The 19,529-nt window shown below is 36.1% G+C and overlaps 1 protein-coding gene across 10 annotated transcripts in view; it reads right to left on the reverse strand.

Moving 5' to 3' along the window:
- Positions 1–19,529, reverse strand: part of CLASP2 (cytoplasmic linker associated protein 2) — a 149,847-nt gene that overhangs the window by 4,726 nt on the left and 125,592 nt on the right. For all 10 annotated transcript variants that reach the window (XM_037526026.2, XM_037526085.2, XM_054693018.1 and 7 more), the window contains 8 exons: positions 15,827–15,970; positions 14,529–14,672; positions 13,124–13,230; positions 11,283–11,436; positions 8,043–8,271; positions 4,573–4,766; positions 3,947–4,075; positions 1,100–1,306 (listed from right to left, as the gene is read on the reverse strand). In XM_037526026.2, coding sequence (XP_037381923.1) covers positions 1,100–1,306; positions 3,947–4,075; positions 4,573–4,766; positions 8,043–8,271; positions 11,283–11,436; positions 13,124–13,230; positions 14,529–14,672; positions 15,827–15,970 — 1,308 coding nt within the window. The remainder of the gene's footprint in view (positions 1–1,099; positions 1,307–3,946; positions 4,076–4,572; positions 4,767–8,042; positions 8,272–11,282; positions 11,437–13,123; positions 13,231–14,528; positions 14,673–15,826; positions 15,971–19,529) is intronic.

Consider the following 19,529-nt stretch of genomic DNA (forward strand, 5'->3'; position numbering starts at 1 on the left):
GATTAAACATAGCATATCATAAAATATTCCATTTTAGTTGAAATGTTTATATGAATGGGCTTGTGTGTTCACAAAAACTCATTATATCTATGACTGTAATTGTAAAACCATTTTTTATAAGATATACTACATTCTTTTTTTTTTTAAGATTATATTAATTTTTGCATAGACAAACTGGAATGAGAGGTGCAGGGGCTGAGAGGATTCACCAGAGACAGTTGGGAGCAAAACAGGCAGATTTACTGAAATATGCTGCTAAGGGGAGAGGCAGGAGAGATAGGAAAGGTCGGCTGTGCCATATGTGGGTTAGCTCCCTGGCTAGGTATTGAACGCAAGCTGTCGTGGTGATAGTGTTGAGACTTAGCCCCTAGCCCACCAGTAAAACCATTTTGGAGAGAAATTTGGTAATATCGAGTAGTTCTGTTTCTAGATATATACATAAGTACAAGTAACTATTATAAGGAACTTCACTGTGATATTTATATTAATAAAAAATAGGAAAAAACTCATATCCATCAACAGATAAAGGGACAAACTTTGGTATATACGTAAATAAACTATTACTCAGCCATAAAAAGGACCAAAATTGTAATACATGCTACAACATAAATAAACCATAAAAACATGTTAAGGGAAATAACCCATACACAAAAGGACAAATACTGTATGACTCCACTTACATGAGAGACCTAGAAAATATAATAGAGAAAGAAAGTAAGATAGAGGTTACCAGGTCCTAGGAGGATGGAGAATGGGAAATTATTAATTAATGGGTACAGTTTAATTAACAGGTATAGTTCATTTGGGATGACAAAAATGTTCTAGAAACCAGGAGTGGCAGTGGTGTACAGCATGGCAAGTATATTTAATGCCACCTAATTAATTGCACACTTAAAAATGGCTAAATGGTAAATTTTATGTTATGTATATTTTCCCCGTCCCCTCTCCACACAAATACACAGCTCACAGCTAGTTAGAGAGAGCATTTGCCCAGACAGCAGGAAGGCCTGTTTATGCTATTAGTGAGGCCTGGAAAAAGCTCTAAAATAACTGAATCCCAAATGATTCATAGCTTATTCTTCCAAGCCTTGTTGTTTACCTGTATTAGGCCTGGCATAATCTCTGGCAGAAGCAGGTTAAGGGTTTCCTTGGACACTCTCTCTATCACTTTTGTTTGCATTTTGATTGCAGCCAGATTAATTGGGTAATCTGCGGTTTGGATGATAGGACAAAGCACTTTGATGCACTGCTCTGGACTGATGGAAGTGGCCAACACTGATGCAGCTTCCTCAGCAGATCTCACCACCTAAAATAAGAGAAAATTAAAATGGGAAGTAATTTTTAAAATATTATACTGTGCCCAGGAAATACAAACTTCCTTGAAATATATAATAGTACATGATAGCTGGAATTTGCTTTGAAAACACTATAGTAAACAAAGAAAGTAGGGGTACAGATAAAATGGAATTGATAAAATGTCAGTAATTATTGAAGGTAAAAGATGAATATATGGGGCTTTATTATACCATTCTTTGTGTGTGTGTGTGTGTGTGTGTGTGTGTGTGTATTCCATTTAATGTTGGCTAAACATAACTTTTAAATTATATTGTGGTCTAGTAGTGTTGGGGGAGTGGAGGCACTATTTACCTAGACCATAATGTGAATGGAGTTCTCTGCATCAACCATGCCAGCCTACTCATTATTAGTATTTAATTTTTTTAAAGATTTATTTTATTTATGCATACAAGAACTGGGATCTAGGCCAGAGGTGCAGAGTAGTGGGGGTAGGGGGTTGTGAGAGGATTCACCAGAGACAGAGTAGCAGCAGAACAGGTGGATCCACTGAAACATACTGCTGAGAGGAGCAGCGGGTGAGACCGGAGAGGTCTGCCACTTCCTGACTGTGGATCGAACTCATGCCTATGCCACAGTGGCTGGTGATAGCTTGATAGAGCTGAGACTTTAACCCCTGTGCCACAAGGAAGGTCCTCATTATTAATATTTTAAACTGAGGAGTGCTTATATTCTTTTTATCACATTATTACAGGACAAAACAAATAACAATTCAATGTGATATTTGAAAATGTTATTAAGTTAATATGCATTTCACCTTCTATTCAAAATGATTTTCTTTCCTCCTGCACTGGTTTGGGGAGTGTAAGACACTAGTTTTACAATGAAGAGAAGAAATGGCTGTCTATCTTCTTAAAATATATAACCTAGTAAAACCATGTAAAAATTATTGCTTTTGATGGTACTTAGTGTCTCACGATCTCAACTGGTGAGAAGTGTTTAGAATGATACAGTAGAAAATACACTGGAACTCAGAAGATCCAGAGCTAATTTCAGTAGTAATACCTCAAGAATGCCAATTCTGGCAGTTCTCATCCTAAGACTGCCTACCTGTGTCTATGCAGGTGTCTCTTTTAACAAACCTGTCCCTTTCGGAGGCAGCTCTCCTGCCCGACTATGACTATGTAGGTGCCTCTCTTTTTCTTTCTCCTTTTCCTAATAAACCTGCATATATATATATATATATATATATATATATATATATATATACACACACACACACACACACATATATATATATATAAAGAATATCAATTTTATCTTTTGTAAGGATAGGGGTGCTATAGGCCTTATATGTATCAGAAGGCTGATAACTTAAGTACAAATATCAGACAGTTTTAAAATCTATCTACAGATGCTACACTGAATAAGAGTCGGGTAGATTTAAAAGTTATGACTCTCTTATAAGGTTAAGATACATGTTTTGAAACATGTGGGTTTCAATTTCTTCACATACTGGCTAACATTTCTTACTGTCTTTCTTCCTGTGGGTGTGAAATGGTATCTTGCTGTGGTTGCATTTTTCTATGACTAATGTGCTTAGAGGCCATTTGTATATCTTCTTTGAATATATATATTCAGATATATATATATCTGAACATATTTCTTTCAGATCTTTTGCCCATTTCTTAGTAGGGTTGTCTTTTGTTGTGGAGTTGTAAGAGTTCTTTATATATTATTATTACTAGTCTCTTACCAGACTTATAATTTGCAAAAATTTTCCCCTATTCTGTGGATTGTCTTTTATTTTCTTGATAATGCCATTTGAAAACAGAAATTTTACATTTTGATTAAGTTCAATTTGTTTTGTTGTTGTTGGTTACTTCTGCTTTTGGCATTCTACCTAAGAAGCTACTTCCTGATCCAGGCTAACAAAGATTTATACCTATGCTTTTTTGGGGCAGAGTTTTAGATTTAGCTCTTATATTAGCTTATTTTGTCTCACTGCTATTGTAACTTTCCTTTTTTTGATTTGTCTTTTGCTTTTACCTTGGTTCTATCAAGATACCTAATACTATCCCCCTGATGCATTCCTTTAGAATTGCCATCCCTATTTGAAATTTCAGGTCAAATTATTTCTAAGATCTTAATAAAAATTCTCATAGTTATCCCATCCATGTCCTTGGTGGCAGTGGTGTAAACCTGATTATAAAGTAATGGGATTTACAGGACTCTGTCAGGAAAGCTGTCCTCATCTTGTTGAATAAACTTTTAACAGATACTTAGCCTCTATCGTCAATTTACCACTTTGTAATAGTAATGATATTACTTCTGGTTATTAGTTATTTTCAAAAAACCAAATTCTCACTGGTTAATGCAAAGTGAAGATAAGACTGGTGAGGTCTAAGTAGAAAACTAAAAGTGAAATAAAGGAGAAAAAGAAATCAGATAAATTTTCTACACCAGCCTATTTTAGGTAAAACAGAATGAATATATGCTCACAAGTCAATCAAGTATTACTTTGAACATTTAAGGTTTATGTTCATTAAGGAAATGATTGATAAGGGTACTTTTTAAACAATGTTTTTTATGTTTTATGAATTATATGAGAAGTATTAAGAATCAAATAAAGTTTAATTTTCAAGTAACTTACCTCCTTGTGAGGATCTTTGTGTGCTTCCAATGTTTTCATGACAGTTAGTTCTGCATAGTTTTTAAACCTTGCTGGTTGATGTCTTAGGATTTCTCTTAAAACCTTTAATGCCAAAGCCCTAATTGTAGGCTAAGAAGAAACATTTTGATATCTTTAATATTTTGGGTTGTAGACAATCTTTTACATGTTCAAATTCCATAACTTAAGAGGGGAACTGTAGACGACTGTGGCGTGTTACAAAGTATGTGGTGTGGTGTGTTACATAATTATGATTTCACATCTCTGGTTGAAAATTCATATCACACTTTTAATATTTGCAAGAAATCAAGGCCCAATGACATTCTATTAAAAAGTAAGTTTTACTTTTGAACTTATTTAAATATGCAAAAGAATTAACCTGCACACTCCTATAAAAATCTTATCAGTAACCTTTCATTTATCTCATTGTTGAGCTACTTGGTTTAGAAGAAAAAGTACTTTACAGTGAAAATTTCATGCAAAAAAGCAGCACCACAGACTAATATTCTCAGTTTCCAAATTAATGTAATGTTTGATTAATGGGCAATGACTGGAAAGCTAAAATAGGAAAAACAGGCCATTCACTGTTTACAAATCATGTCATTTACCTCTTTATCTCCTAGGGTTTCGAGCAATAAAAGTAATATTGTTTTGAAATGTTCATCCCAAACACTGAAAGATTCTTCCTGTGTCAGTTTCATGAGTTCATAGAGGGCGATTTTTCTTTCTTCTACACGTTCATTGTGGTTAGACAATTCCTTCAACAACTCTGCTACTAGGTCAGAATGGTCTAGGGAAAGATCTATCAAAAGACATTATGTTAGTTCTGTGACTTTCACAGGTTTGGGGTGACAACTTTATAACTTTGTGAAATACAATGTTGATTGTCAAAAAAAAAGCAAAGAAAAATGACTAAGTAATTTTCATTTCCATTTGTCATTCCCAAAACACCAATGCTACTTTAAACTTTTCATAACAGGGCCTCGCTGGTGGTGCAAGGGGTTAAGCACCGCACTATGGAGCAATCCGCAGCCTCTGCAGCACGAGTTTGATCCCTGGCTGGCCGGGGAGAAACCCACATAGCAAAGCTGACCATTCCTGATTCGCCCGCTGCTCCCCTCAGCAGAGTACTTCAGTCGGTCTGCCTGTTCTCTTCCCTGCTCTGTCTCTGGTGAATCCTCTCACCTCCCCATCTCTTGTATGCATAAATAAACAAATCTTTGAACAAACAAAACTTTTTGTAGCAAAAATTCACAAGAATAGTCAACCTTCAAAATCCCTATATCCAGAGATTTAACAATTGTCAAGACTTTATTTTTACTTCTTCTCTTCTCCCCTCTAGTAAATTCCAAATGTCATTTTTACACACCTCAGTATGTATTTCTATGGTGTTGTGCCAGGAGGTACACAGTGTCTAGGTACTCCATTTTTAATGATATCAATAAAAATCACAGGATTTTAAATGGTAAGAATTTGATCCCACCATTGTAAGGTTCCCTGTCAATCTTTAATATTTTACCCAATGATTGTTGATGAGACCATTATTTTATTAGCAGTTTAAAAAACAGGTGATTACCTAATTACACTACTCCTTCATGGGCTAGAATTCTTCTAGTAGTAACTTTGTTAACTAGAGCTATTTTGATTATCTTGAAATATGGCTTGATAGAAAAGACAAAATAAATGCTTAATATACTTCCTTTTAAATTTCAGATTCAAGAGTTGGTTATTAAGGAGTTTTCACTTGTTTTTGCTTTCTTTTTAAAAGTATAACTATGAGCTCATGAATTTTACGATTGTTAGAGGATACTTAATGTTTCTTTTTCTTTTTTAAAAAGATTTATTTATTTATTTATACAAGCACTGGGTACAGTCAGAAGCATGGGAGGGTAAGAGAATTCACCAGAGTCAGAGCAGGGAACAGAACAGGCAGATCAACTGATATACACTGCTGAGGGGAGCAGGGGGTACAGCAGGAGAGGTCTGTCGTGCCATGTGGGACCCTTGCTGGCAGTCAGGGATCGAACTGGCGCTGCAGAGGCTGAGGGCAGCTTCGCAGCCCAGCACCCAACCGCTGCGCCACCAAGGGAGGCCCCTTAATGTTTATTTTTCAACAACAGTCATCTGATAGTCCTTTAGATCATTTTTGTAGGAAAGACAGTTAAATAAATAAACTCATAAGAACACTGTAGAATACCAAAGTTTTCCCCAACATCTTTTGATGGTAGATACATGGTAAATTCAGGTCCTGAGGAACTTAGGCAGGCAATGGTCTTCATTTGTGTCTTAGATTCTTGTGTGCTCAAATAATGAATATTTTTTTCACTTGGCAAGTTTTGCTATCAGTGTCTCTTGAATAACTGCATCACCATCACTAGATGTAGTATAGTTCCTGGTAAACTTTACAAAGGTCATACTTATATGTGGACATTAATGAAGTTTATCTGGATTTGTGAACTTTGATAAAATTATCACTAATGTACATATCTAAACAATGTATACAGAAACAATGGAGTAAGAGAAATACTTAGTAGGTCTCAAATATAAGCAATTTTCTTTTATAGACACTGACTTGAACAAAATAATTATCTTGTACCAAAAGTTATAGATTTTAAAAAATAGGAAGAGATATTTTGCATGGGGGAGTCATGAAAGGAAAATCAGAATAGAAACAGAGGACAATAAATTAAAAAGAAATGATAAAGTTAGCAATGTTCACAATAAAATAATGCCAGATAAAATCTTTCCTCTCTGAAAACAGACAATAAATGAAAACAATTGCTGTATGAAGCTTGGAGCAACTACTATTTTGGCTTAACTGAGGGCTATTCATGTTCAAAGAGTACTAACTCAACATAAAATAGCTGCCTTAGAAACCAGTTGACTGGAAGCCAATCAAGTACCAAATCTGTGAAGAAATAATGTTTCCAAGTTGAAAAATACTAAGCTTAGGTTTCCAAAAATGTCTTATTTTAACAAAAAAAAAAAAACCTGATCCTTAGTACAGGAGAAGAAACTTAGATAATAAGGGAGTGATCTTGCTTTTGTGATATATTGTCTTTTTTTTTTTAAGATTGATTTATTTATTTATACAAGAACCGGGGTACAGGCCAGATGCGCAGGAGGGTGAGAGACACAGAGCGGGAAACAGAACAGGCAGATTGACTGAAATACACTGACTGCAGAGGGGAGCAGCGGGCGACACTGGAGAGGTCTGTCGTGCCATGAGGGACCCTCGCCAGCCGGCCGGGATCAAACTGGTGCTGCAGAGGCTGCAGACAGCTCCACAGCGCTGCACTCAACTGCCTGAGCTACCAGGGGAGGCCCAATATACTAAGTCTTATAAGATGAAAATCTGGTTAAAAACATGACTCCTCCAGCTCATAAAATGAAGACATTTTTCTGTTTATCAAAATTATGTGGGACCATGCCTGAGGACACAGATTATTTAGCAGAGCAAGGAGGGTTTCCACATATGAGAGTGACAGAAGTATGGCATTCGGAGCTCAGCCAGGGTAAGAAGGGTGTCCAGGCGTGACCTGTCAGGGCCCAAGCACAATGAGATCCCCCATGACACTGGGTGTCAGAGAGGCTTAAAAAGATAAACCAACTAACCAGGCTATGCAACGTAGTATTAAGAGTTTAAACCTCAGACAATTCCAAATCCTAATGGTATTCTTCCCCATATTCATTATTATTAAAGTTTGTTTATGACATCATACTTTAAAGGGCTACTATAAAGAATGAGTATTCCTTCAAAGGGTTTTACTATTCTGGCAGAAAAATTAATGACTGAATGAATTGTGCTTAGCAATAAGCTAAATTTATAAGCCACAACCGGCTTTAATTGTTGCTGGGAGGTCACTAAAGTTTTCTTGATTTCAAGGATGATCTCAGGATGAGTTCCCTATTTCTCATTTTGGAGGACAGTGCTCCCCAATCACTAGAAATAAGCTCCTGAAAATGGGAGAAAATGTCTCAATTCCAAAGATCCTTACTTTCAGGGAGTTATATTTCATTTAATTTACTTATTACTGGCCCTCTAAAACCAGTAGGAGCAGCATGATCCAGAACATACCGTCAGGAAACTGGTCAGCATCATCATCAAACATGGCTTCCTTGAGGGCAGACTTATTAAAGGGACTGATACTATCTGAGTAGTTGTATGGATTATAGTCTCGAGAGCGTGGAGAAGAGTGAGCAGGCATCGAGTGCAGCAATGAAGGTTTATTATCGAGGGCTGTTTGGCTTGAGTCAGTAGCATCACCTCCTGCTCTTGGGTCAGACATCCCAGGACCGCCACACATCTGTTAATGGAAAGGGGAAGGCAGGGCAAATTAACTGAGTTTCAAAAATCTCTTCAAATTTCTAAAAAATGTTTTCCTATCACTTGAAAGGCTATTTTAAAAAGGTAGTGATAAGCACCTAAAAAAAAATTAAGTACTGGTAATCAACATGATGAGTTAAAACATATTCAAAATATCAAAGTTATAGTAAAGATGTGAAGAAGCCAGCGGCTGTCTCTAATGATTCTTATAGTTCCCTTGCCAATGACTTGACCAAACACTATATAATAGTGTGATTAGCAACAGTTTCTCTATGCCAGTTAAACATACAAAAGGATTTTCACTAGCAACACAGAACTACACGTTGCCAGATTCCATTATTAAGGTAGTAATAAAACCAAATTTTAAAGATCTGCTTAAAAAAAAGTGTATAGCTTTTGGAAGGATGTTTGATAGAATTTAGGCACAAAAATGCACTTATCAAAATGTCAATACTAACAGTGATACTACTTCTAATATGAAAATGATTACTACTGGCCAGTATTACCATCATTACCATTTACTCAACAACAATGTACTAAGTCATTAGCTAGGTACTTCAATAACATTCTTTAAATATTTACTGTGTACCTAGTATGTGCCAGGCATTATTCCTGTCACTATGAAGACATTAGTGGGTACAAGAGAATAATGTCTACCCTCATGGAGTTTACATTATAGTCAAGGGACAGAGGCATTACAAAACATAACAAAGGAGTAAAGTGCACAGTATAGTAGAGCAGGATTCATGTTTGGGAGGTAGTAAGGATGAAAGAGTGCAGAGGTGGGAGGCAGGAAGTTGCAGATTAAATAGAGTAGTCAGAGTAGGATTCGCTTTGAAGCCACTTGAGCAAAGACTTGCAGAGTAAGGAATTAGCCATGGGGCTATCTGGAGGAAGAAAGTTTCAAGCAGAGGGAATAATGAAGACAGAGGATCTGAGGGCAAGAGCATGCCCAGAAAATAAGGAATAGCAAGGAGGCCAATGTGACTGAAGCAGCAAGAACTAGGAAAAAAGTAGCAGATGAGGCCAGAAAGGCAACAAGGGGAAAAGTCGTCTATTATACAGCCTCTTGTCCCGAGTTTTTAGCTGAGCAACCAGTGTTGCTATCAAGTGAAACAGCAAAGAGTAATTTTAGATGAAAAAGAACCTCTTAGATAGTTGTAAGAGTGAGAGTAGATCATAGGAAGTCAAAAGCAGAATCAAGGAGGCCAGTCTTGTTGCTATTCAATAATCCGGGTGAAAGAACTGATGATGATGGCTCAAATCAGAAAGGCAGCAGTGAGAAGCAGTTGAATTTTAGATATATTTTGAAGATACAGTTAACAGAGGAGAAAATAACTGGGTTAAAGACAACTCTTTTGTCCAAAGTTTTTGGCTGAGCAACCAGTGTTGCTATCCAGTGAAACAGCAAAGGGTAATTTTAGGTGAAAAGATCAAAAGTCTAAACAGAAACTGGATGTATGATTCTGGAGCTGAGGAGAGAAGTCTGGCTTGGATCGAGTCATGATTTATTATACTCACAACTACTTTTAAGGTAGGTAGTAATGCCCTGTTCTTGTAATGAAGATACTGAGGTTGAAAAGTGATAGCTGGTTAGATGATAACTGCTAGGCACCAGGATTCAAACTCACTTCTGCCAGAATCCACTACTGAGCTTCCTGCTATCACTTTCGTACCCTGCTATCCCTGGGGGAAAGCTTAAACCAAAAATGTTTTAATTAAGCAGTAATTCTTATTAACCTGTTACTGCTACAACCTGCAGCTTTGGGAACTCATCTTTGGGAACCCCAAAGATGAGTGGCAAGCTGTCTTTTGGCATCCAGTTTACTAGGCCAATCTGCCATATGGGCATGGGGAGAAAAACAGTATCAGGACAGAAGTCAGGAAGGCAAAGCGTGTCCTATCAAGATGTGCTGAAGCACTGCAATGCTCTATAGTCTCGCAAACACAGAGAAAACACAGGTTCCATAAGGAGAGCGGTGGGATGGCTTGTTTTGTGAAAAGTCTAAACAGTCAAAGAAAAGTCTAAGAACCAAAATAAAAGCAACTACTCTGTATAAACTGTATAGAGGGCAGAAGTGACAAAATGATAGTCACAAATGTCAGAAAAATGTTCAAAACATTCTTAATTGGAATCATACAATCTGATGATGCAAATCCCTATGACTGCATGTAAGGGTGGGGGGGTGCTGACCATTTTATTTTGTCTTATGTGATCTTACCCATATTCTACTTCTCTACTCTTTATTTTTATTTTTTTATTATTTTTTATAGATTTTTTTTATAAAAGATTTATTTATTTATACAAGAACTAGGATATAGTCAGAGGCACAGGAGGGTGAGAGAATTCACCAGTGACAGAGCGGGGAGCAGAACAGGCAGAGAGACAGAAGACACTGCTGAGGGGAGCAGCGGGTGAGGCAGGAGAGGTCTGCTGCGCCATGTGGGTTTCTCCCTGGCCAGCCGGGAATCGAACCTGTGCTGCAGAGGCTGTGGACAGCTTCACAGGGCAGCGCTAAACCCACTGCGCCACCGGGGAGGCCCTACTTCTCTACTCTTTTATAATGCTGTAAATACTTTGGCTTTCATCGTAGTCCTCGACCATACAAAATTTGCTCCCATGTAAATGCCATTGTACTTGCTATAACATTTATGAAATTCTCATGTCCTAGATCTTGTATAGCTTTATTTAAGCCACATTCTAAGTGAGGCCTTCTCTGACCATTACTGTAAAAGAGATTCACTTTCCTCCAAGGCACATTATAATGTAAAACTTCATACTCATCATTATCTGAAAATCTACAAGGGATTTGCAGCCACTCTTGTAAAGCCTCTGATAGGCCTGGCATGTGGGAGATACTGAATAAGTACTCATAAAGTGACTGATTCCTAAAAAAATTACAGTTGAGTTGACAGAAAGCAAATTTTAAAAAGAAAACATTCTTAGTGAAAAAAAAAAAGCTGCAATATAAGAATATTAAAAATACTCACTGAATCACCATCATCTTTTTTAGACTCTCTTTTCAATGGTTCATTCATATCTTCTTGACTACGAAAGCTGAAATTCTGAATTGCTTCAGTGACACCTCTAAGTGAACTATAAATATCTTCAGAGTTCATATTTTCTGTGTCATAATCAAATGCACTATGAAAAAGAAAAATACTTTTTCTTTATTTGTAGTTTTAAAACACACATACATTACACATATACATTACAATGATTCTAGAATACATATCCTTAGCAACTGGTTTGTCTTTTTACCCAGGAATGTTCTGATTAACCAGCAGTCAGCAAACTATGACCTCTGAAGGCTAAGAATGTTTCTCACATTTTTTAATGGTTGAGACAAAAGTCAATAGTAACATTTTATAACACATAAAAATTTCATAAAATTCAAATTTTAGTGTCGACAGATAAAACAGTATTGTGGGCCTCCCCGGTGGCGCAGCGGTTGAGCGCTGGGTTGCGAAGCTGCCCGCAGCCTCTGCAGCGCCAGTTTGATCCCCGGCCACTCGCCGGCCACCGGAGGAGGGTCCCACATGGCGCGCAGACCTCTCCTGCCGCCCGCTGCTCCCCTCAGCAGTGTACTTCGGTCCTTCTGCCTGCTCTGCTCCCCGCTCTGGCTCTGGTGAATTCTCTCACCCTCCCGCGCTTCTGACTGTACCCAGTGCTTGTATAAATAAATAAATAAATATTTAAAAAAAAAAATAGTATTGTACTACTGCAATACTTATTTACTTAAGTATTATTTATGTCTATTTTCACAGTGTAACAGCAGAGGGGAGTAGAGGTGACAAAGACTACCACATGGCCCACAAAGCCTAAGATATTTACTATATCGCCCTTTACAGAAACTTTGTCAACTCCTGTTGACAACTTTGTCAACTCACAATAATTGTACTGCTTGAAGTGGAGATCAATGTACTTTACACAAATTTAAAAGAAGGCAGAGGCTTTGTAACACTGAACATAAATGCTATTGGCATGAATTCTATAATCAAATTTTAAAATTCATCAGAGGCTGGAATTAACCATAAAAACTGCAGAACATAGGATAGACTACATGATAAGCTTGCAATGTATTTTTCTTCTTATATAAATTATCCTACAGTTGAAATGAGTATGATGAATCATGCTAAAGTATAAGGGTAATAACAAAAATCAAACTAATAACCAAAATATGGGCTATTATGCAAACTTAAAAGTCCAGGGAAAGGGAAAAAATACTAGTCCATTAATGAGTCAGAACTTCATCTGAGATATGTGAATAGCAGAAGTATGTGAAAATTACACACATTTTATATTTTGTAAGAAGGACCCATCTTGCAGTCATAATTTGTCTTAAATTATATACATGCTAGATTATATTTAATCCTTCTGTGTTTGTTCTTTATTTTTATATTTTTGTCTATAAGCTTAATTTTCCCCCTGTTTTTAGAGAGGGCTGACTATTATTAGTTTTAAATATCCATCATAACTTAACCTCACTGTTTTTACTGTGTAGTATAGCTGAAAGTCACAATTTGAAATTTAATGGCTTTATATAATAATATGAGAAATAACTATTTAATCCAACAAGCAGTAATTTACAAAAGCTGTACCAGTAAATTTTTTCATTTATAAAAAAAATTCATATCTTTTATATTATTATCTATTATCATCTAAAGGGTTAGTTTTAGAATAAACTTAAAGTTTTGAATTTGTTAAGTCTCTATGTGTCTAAGACCTTTCAAGTTAAGTAGAAATCAACTGGAATTGAATTAATATCTGTTTTTCTAAGAATGGGAATCTGTTAATACATAGCTATGATGGAAAATTCCACTTTTATTACCTTGGAGATAAAGTATTCTGCGATGTATTTGTAGGAGAAGTAAGAGGACTGGACCAATTGGCTGGTGAACGTGGTGTTGGTCTTGTCAAAGGACTTCCCATGGAACCCTAACAGAAGGAAATAAATAAATATTAAATATGATCAATAAATTCTACTAAAAAGCTCCCAAGGAAGCCATACAATCAAGAAGTTGAACAAAATGAAAAAGCCACATTTATAGGTCAATATTTTGACTATTCACATACTTATCTTTTGTTTCTGTGAGGTAAAAAGCAATCTTTCCATTCAGAAATCTAACTCTTTACTCTGTTCTCCTCACCCATTTCCAGCTCTCAACTATTATCAACATTTCTCCACAAAGATCCGATACCAAACTAACAAATTTAAATTGTTCTGAGACAATTTCCTACCCCATCCCCCCAGTCATTACTACTGCTCAAATTTTATTTTATTTTTTTTTTAAAAAGACTTATTTATGCATATAAGAACTGGGGTACAGGCCAGAGGTGCAGGGGGTGAGAGGATTCACCAGAGACAGAGAGGGGAGCGGAACAGGCAGACTGACTGAAATACACTGCTGAGGGAAGCAGCAGATGAGACAGGAGAGATCTGCTGTGCCATGTGGGTAGCTCCCTGGCCGGCCAGGGAATTGAACTCCTGCTGCAGCGGCTGCAGATAGCTTCACAGTGCTGTGCTTAACCCCTTGTGCCACCAGGGAAACCCTGCTCAAATATTATTTTTCATTGTGTTTGCTTTACAAATGATTTTCAGAAACACCGAAGGAGTAAAATCTAGTCATATTATTAATTTGCCTATCTCATAAGATATAAACAAACTATTACTTCCCTGTATAAAAAAAATGACGCTGGGCCCAAGAAATTGTTCTCCGATTGTTTTTAACACTCATAGACTTTACCTTAAGCCCACCATAAGTGCATCTACTTTCTCCTTTCTCCAATATCAAAGGCCTTTCTCAAGCCTTAAATTATGAAATGTGAACAAACCCTTTTAAGTCTTTGGACTTTAATTGGTAACTCTGTAATAAGTAATCTCTGCTAGAGCATAAATAAAGATTTGTTCCTCTAAAGGGCATGTCTTAATTCTATTGGCTTGAATTAAGCCATGTCTTAATTCTATCTGCTCATATTGCTTCCCCACCCCCGCCCCCCTTATTCATACCCTTGGCACATTTCACCATCACTTACTATACACCAAATTATAATGTTAACATGAAAGCCTAAAGGTTATTTTTCCAGGTCATTATTTAATTATCCTCAAGAAATGCTGTCGAATACAGATAAAAGAATTTTATACTAAAGCCCAAAGTTTCCTTTATGTAACAGAAACAATTACTGTTAAACCAACTACTACATTTACACAACTGCCAGAAAAACTGAAAAAATACCTGGGTTCCATTGCCAGTGTTTCGAAGGTGATTATGAAGAAGCTTTGTAGCACCATCCTGAAAAGTTTTTGGTAAAGCTCCTAGTAACATTGTAAACTCTGGGGTATTGAGTTCAAATAAGGAAATCAGCACTGACTGTGCTGCCTAGAAAACATACAAGAAATAGATGAATATATTTTATGACTCAAAGGAGATCATTTTCTTCACTCAACATTTCTGCTCAATGACAAAAGTTAACTAGACAGTTTTAGGGTTACTCTATCATTATGTGTTACTACTTTGGTTTTTTCCTAAAAGATACTATTATGGGAAAGATGGGGGAAGAAAGACTGTAAGAACTCTATCCCTAAGCTATATGCAGCCCATCCAAAGAAACTCAGCACTTCAATTTCCATTATCTCCACATATGATTCTTAAATTAGCTACCCAAATCTTGCTTTCCCTCAAGAAACTAATCTAACAAGTCTATGATATGAAGCTAAAATCAATCTAATGTTTTCGTGGAAGATTTAAAGTTTTCCTTTCTTTTTCTAAAGAAGCCAAACTTTGAAATTTCAGTTACATAAAAATGTGAGAGGGAAAAAAACCCAAATGGGTCATAATCATCACAACTTGCATCCAAATGTGTTCATCTTGTTCTAGGCCTTTCCTGACCGCGCTGAGAAATGTTTTGTGTTTATGGCATCTGAATATATAACACTAGGGGAATGGTTAAATTATTTTCTATTAGAGCAATGACATCCTATAAAGTACAGCCTTTAGTTCTACACATGAAAGAGATCTACTATATACTGTTGAAGAGAACATAAGACAATAGCAATAACCTGTCCATTTTGTTAGAAACAACAACAAAGTATACATTGTGTGGATGTGTACACTAAAATGCTAACATTTTATTTAAGCACTTCTTTCATCATGAACTATGATATAGTTGTAGATGTTTGTAGATGGCCTCTATAGGGTTGTAGAAGTCTCCTTCCATTGCTAGCTTGTTGCAGATGTTTTTAATCATGAAAGGATGTTAGATTTTGCTAGATGCCTTGCCTATAGAGAAGATCATGTGGCATTTGGTCTTTTTTTACTACTGATATGGTAAATTATATTAATAGACATTTACATGTCAATTCAACCTTGTATTCCTAGGATAAATCCCACATGATCATGGTATATAATTCTATTTTACATTTTGCAAGATTTAGCTTGCCAGTATTTTGTTGAGGATTAAAAGCACCCATGTTCACAATCCAAAATGACTGACTTGCTTTTCCAAATCTTCTAAACCTTTTATTAGAACATACCTTTCGAACATCAGAACTTTTGGGTTCTGTTGTCCAAGTGATAACCCGAGACACTGCCAGGCGAGTTTCACTAGAATTTATAAAGTCTCCTGGATCCATCTGCTTGGCCAGAGTTTCTATATATTTGAGGATAGCAACCTTCACCTGCAGACATAAGCACAATGAAAGGATAGTCAGAGGGTCATTGAGGGACAATGGACAACACTTCAGAAACAATTAGGTTCTTATTTTTTTGACACATAGGGGGGAAAAAAAAACAACAAAAAAGAAACTATATAGCCACCTACCTACTTCAGGTCCCAGTATATGACACTGTGGATTTTTATTTTTCAAACATATAATTTGTACATCCCAAGCATTTTATTTCCTGTATTTGAACAAATGCTGAAGATTTCATAGAAAAATTACAGTAGTTCCCTCCTTTGTCTCCTTATTTGTAGTTTCAGCTACCCAAGGTCAACCTTGGTTACAGGATATTACATTCAATATTGTAATTTGAGAAAGACATATTCACACAATTTTTACTATAGTATACTATATCATAGGTCAAGTGGATAGTAAAAGTGAATGACATAGGTCTTTTGTCAAACATACAGAAACCCTCAAGCAGTGAGATCAGGTTTTCTTCACAGGTCCACCAACTACCTTCCAAAAGAAGTATCACAAAAACGTTTTACATAAGAACCACTAGACAACACTTATTTTTTTTAAAAAAGAACTATTATATGTAGGTTTAAAAAGTCTCATTATTCTTCCAGAATTTCCTGTGTGCAGATACATAGTGGGCAGGTGTTTAGTGGGATGCAGACCTCCAAATCAGTGGGTGGTAGGTCAAAGCAGACAAACTTCTTCCTGAGATAGAGCTTATTTTTCTGCATAGGAAGCTACTGTTAAAGGTTCACCCTTCCTTCAGATATGCTGGGGCAGGAAAAAAAGTTGAAAAGCACTGTTTTACAAGTCACATTTTGTTAATATTCTAGGATTTCTAGGTGCACTTTAGAAACGGCACCTAGTACAGTGCACAGTCCTTGAATACAGCAGATGCTAACCAAATATTAAATGCGGAGCTACTGACTCAGAAAAAGGAAGGTTTAATTGTATGATTAAAATAGCAACTTTAGGGCCTCCCTGGTGGCGCAAGGGGTTAAGACGCAACCTATGAAGCTATACACAGCCACTGCAGCACAAGTTCGATCCCCGGCCAGCCAGGGAGCATCCCACATGGTGCAGCAGACCTCTCCTGACTCGGCCACTGCTCCCCTCAGCAGTGTATTTCAGTCAATCTGCTTGTTCTGTTCCCCACTGTCTCTGGTGAGTCCTCTCACCCCCCCACACCTCTGGCCTGTACCCCAGTTATTGTATGTATAAATAAATAAATCTTTGGAAAAAAAAAGCAACTTAAAAAATATATTGTTAAAGATTAAGGTAATCAGTTTTTCCATGCTCTTTTTTCCCTTATTACTGATCTGAAGTCCCATTTTTTTTCTATTCAATCCAAATAAGAACTCTGACAAGTGCCATACCAAGTTAATATAATGGAAATAAAATATTAAAATAAGGTTCTAACTTTTGTACATTTCCCTCTGATTTCAGTAAAAAGAGACCAAAACAAAACAGTGTCAAATTACACTCTTAACTCTACAGCAAAGGAATTTTAAGAAGCAATCATAACTTTAAGAAATGCATTGAAAAAAAAATTAAAGGCTACCTACTAATCATCCTGGGTAAAATATACAGTGGAGAGAGAAAGAGACCTATGGTGAATTTTGAAATAGCAGGCCCAACTAAATAATGGCAGCACATAATAATCTGGATTCTTCTTGTCAGTCACCTTCTATCAGTGCAAACAGCTGAAAGGTGAGTATAGTAAATCAAAGAATGAACATCAAGGTGTTCTTTTTCTCAATTCGCCATTACCAATAATCTCACGTTCTGAGATTCAGTTAGTTCAGTATCTTGGCAATTTATCAAAGCATGCAAAGTTTTAGAAGGATTTCATGGCATATGTTTACTACACCAATAGGCAAAAAAATCACAATACACAAAAATCATTTGAAAGTTTACATTTTAGTAAGGTATTTTACAAGATTATATACATTGTGTGCAATTTTAATATCACAAACATGCATTCTTCTTAAGGAGAAGGAAAAATAATCCAGTTGCTAATTCTATGAAATGTTTCTGAAACTCAGAAAGGTCAACAAAAATGCATTTATTTTTAAAAATATTGCTTACTGAAAATCGCTTTGTATTGTGACTTCCCCTTATTGTAATGTTTCCTTTTTGACATTTAACAACATGAAATTCTGTGTCCCTCTGTCAGAGAATAATTTAATACAAAGAGTTCTTTTATTTGTACAAAAATGAAAGAACCATTATTTGTTCAATAAAGAATTTTTATAGACCTCATACTCAAATCTATTTTCTTCTATAGCCCGTTAATTTTTTTTATTCTAAACCTAGCACCTATCTGAAAGATGCTTTTATTTTTGTCATAAGGTAAAGTTTCAATGTAACTTCTCCTTGCTTTCCTAAAACTCTCATTTAAGAGTTGAAGAGGGGCCTCCTTGGTGGCCTAAGGGTTAGGTCTCAGCACTATCACTGTGATAACCTTCTGTGATGAATGGGATCGATCCCTGGCCAGGAAGGTGGCCCACATACGGTACAGCGGACCGCTCCTGTCTCACCCACTGTTTCCCTCAGTAGTATATTCCAGTAGATTGGCCTGCTCTGCTTCCCACTCTGTCTCTGGTGAATCTTCTCACCTCCCGCACCTATGCCCTACACCCCAGCTCTTTTATGCAAAAATAAATAAATCTTTTTAAAAAACAAAAAGTTGAAGAATGGTTTATTTTTTATAGCTTTGCATGTATGTATATGTGTATATGTAGACAGATAACAAGAATATGTACATATGTAATACAATTTATTATAGAAATAATCTGTGTTTCTAGTCTCCATTATAATGCTTTCCAATAGGAAAACTAATTTTAAATTTGGATGTTTTCCTCTTCCCTTAGTCTTTCTTTTTAGACCTTTAGCAACTTATTAATAGTTCTCTCTTGCAACTTACCTATCACTCTTACTGTTTAAGCTAATGGTTTAGACCTCCATTTCCACTGATGCATGAAACATCTCTACACACATTTACAGTACTTGAACACCCACCATCAGTACTTCAATCATATCCCTTATTACAATTTACAGTTTATCATGCATTATAGATAATGATAAAATTATGTTTTTTAGTCCTAGAAATGTCTAGTATAATGGTTTAAATAAAGAATGAATTAAAAAAAATTCATCAAAAATATCAATAAGTTGTTCTCCTGCAGGTCACTTTTCAAAAATCAAAACAGATGAACCCATTTCACAAAGCAGCTTTAAGAAAATAACATTATGTTGAGTGTAAGTCCACCCTGGGAAGAAACAAAACTGTGATTTCAAGGCAAAATCATATTCAGGAACTTAAAGGATAGTCAATCCTGGCCAATAATGCTATGGAAACATACTTCGTGCAGAATAGAGCAGAACAATATAAGGCTTATAAATGCACATATGCTTGTTATTTCCCTGACTTTAGTCTCATTTAATAAAACTCAGAAACATCTTTACTAAAGAATTCAAGGGTTCTTTTATATTATTTTTTCTTTTATGTTAAATTTATAATTATTTTTAATCATAAATTGGAGTTCACCTAGTT

This window comes from Talpa occidentalis, unplaced genomic scaffold (assembly GCF_014898055.3).
Source record: "Talpa occidentalis isolate TD23 unplaced genomic scaffold, MPIMG_talOcc4v2.1 talOcc4.10, whole genome shotgun sequence".
NCBI lineage: Eukaryota > Metazoa > Chordata > Mammalia > Eulipotyphla > Talpidae > Talpa > Talpa occidentalis.